This window comes from Austrofundulus limnaeus, unplaced genomic scaffold (assembly GCF_001266775.1).
Source record: "Austrofundulus limnaeus strain Quisiro unplaced genomic scaffold, Austrofundulus_limnaeus-1.0 Scaffold531, whole genome shotgun sequence".
NCBI lineage: Eukaryota > Metazoa > Chordata > Actinopteri > Cyprinodontiformes > Rivulidae > Austrofundulus > Austrofundulus limnaeus.
Genome location: NW_013952933.1, coordinates 115,140 through 116,500, shown reverse-complemented (window position 1 = coordinate 116,500; position 1,361 = coordinate 115,140). Strand labels below are relative to the sequence as shown.

Genomic DNA, 1,361 nt, shown 5'->3' with positions numbered 1-1,361 from the left:
TGTCTATATAGAGCTGCAGATAATTTTTTTCTTTTCTCATTTTTAAGCTTTTGTTGCATAATTTTTATAATTTCTCCCTCTATTTATTTATTATTTATTTCCGTCTAGTTTTAGACATGAAGAGTGAAATAAATTCTGCAGACATTTATTGATTTATTTATTGTGTCCGTCATGTTTCAGCTGTAAAATGTTTAGTTTGTAATAATATCCCAGATAAACATGGAGCACGTTAATTTAACAGCTGCACAGAGCCTCCTACACTAATAATCATTTTAATTATTTGTCTTTAAACAGGGCTGTCTGAATCCAGGACAATAAGATGGACAGTAAGTTCACTCATATTTCAAACACATCAGTTTAATGTTTTCAGAGTCAGAACGGTGATGGTTTGACTCCCCCCCCCAGGTGAGGACGATCTGGACATTTTGACGGCGCTCCTGGCTGAGAGCGAGGACGTAGGAGACAACCAGGAGCAGGTGGACGACTTGGATGAGCTGTTTGACGAGGACGAYGGTGAAGACGAGTCCACCGAGGACGCGGTGTCAGAGCTGTTTGGGGACGTCGACGATATTGAAGATGAGGAGAAAACCTCTGGAGGCGGAGCTTCTGAGAACCTGGACAGGTCTAAAGAGGATCTGCAAGGTCCGAGCTCCGGTTCTTTGTGTCCAACATGAGCGAAAGAGAAGTTTTCCTGCAGCTGATTGTTGTTGTTGTTTCCCCAGAGGAGCTGAGGCGAATGCAGGAGCAGATGCAGAAACTGCAGCAGCAGCTGGAGGCCAGCCAGAAGGGTTCTGCCCCTAAGGTCGGTCCGAAACCAGAACCGACCCGACAGCAGGGGTCCGGTCCGACCCAGACCCGATCAGTTCCAAACAAACTACAAACAGGTTTGTTTTGAGTTAAACCTTTGACTTTAATTTGCACAGCAGCTAAAGTCCTCAGTGTTTCTGTTTCACCTGTTTTCTGATAGCATCATCATCATCATCATCATCATCATCATCATCATCATCATCGGCTCCAGTCAGAGGAGGAAGTCTGAACCTCCAGGAGTCCTCTGAGTTTTCCTCTCAGCTCAGCAGTGCAGATTCCATGAAAGCCAGATCCCGACTGGCTCACAAAGCTTCAGGTCCAGGTAGGACTTTAAAGATCCTCATGAGTCCAGAAACATTCAGGTTCAGGGGCCAGGGTTAGTATAGTTAACTAAAACTAACTAAATAACTAAAACTGAAATAGAAAAAAACATTTTAGTTAAATAAAATAAATAAAAACTAATAAAAAAAAACAAAACTAACTGAAATTATAGGTAGAATATCCTTAGTTTTAGTGTTTGTCAGTTTATTTTGAGCTGGTTGGACTCATTAAAC

At 42.1% G+C, this 1,361-nt stretch overlaps 1 protein-coding gene across 2 annotated transcripts in view; it reads left to right on the top strand.

Moving 5' to 3' along the window:
* Positions 1-294: 294 nt before the first annotated feature.
* mcm10 (minichromosome maintenance 10 replication initiation factor) overlaps positions 295-1,361 on the top strand; it is a gene marked incomplete at its 5' end in the record, with an annotated part of 10,957 nt that continues 9,890 nt past the window's right edge. For both annotated transcript variants that reach the window (XM_014026173.1, XM_014026172.1), the window contains 4 exon segments: positions 295-326; positions 406-642; positions 723-884; positions 968-1,129. In XM_014026173.1, coding sequence (XP_013881627.1) covers positions 320-326; positions 406-642; positions 723-884; positions 968-1,129 — 568 coding nt within the window.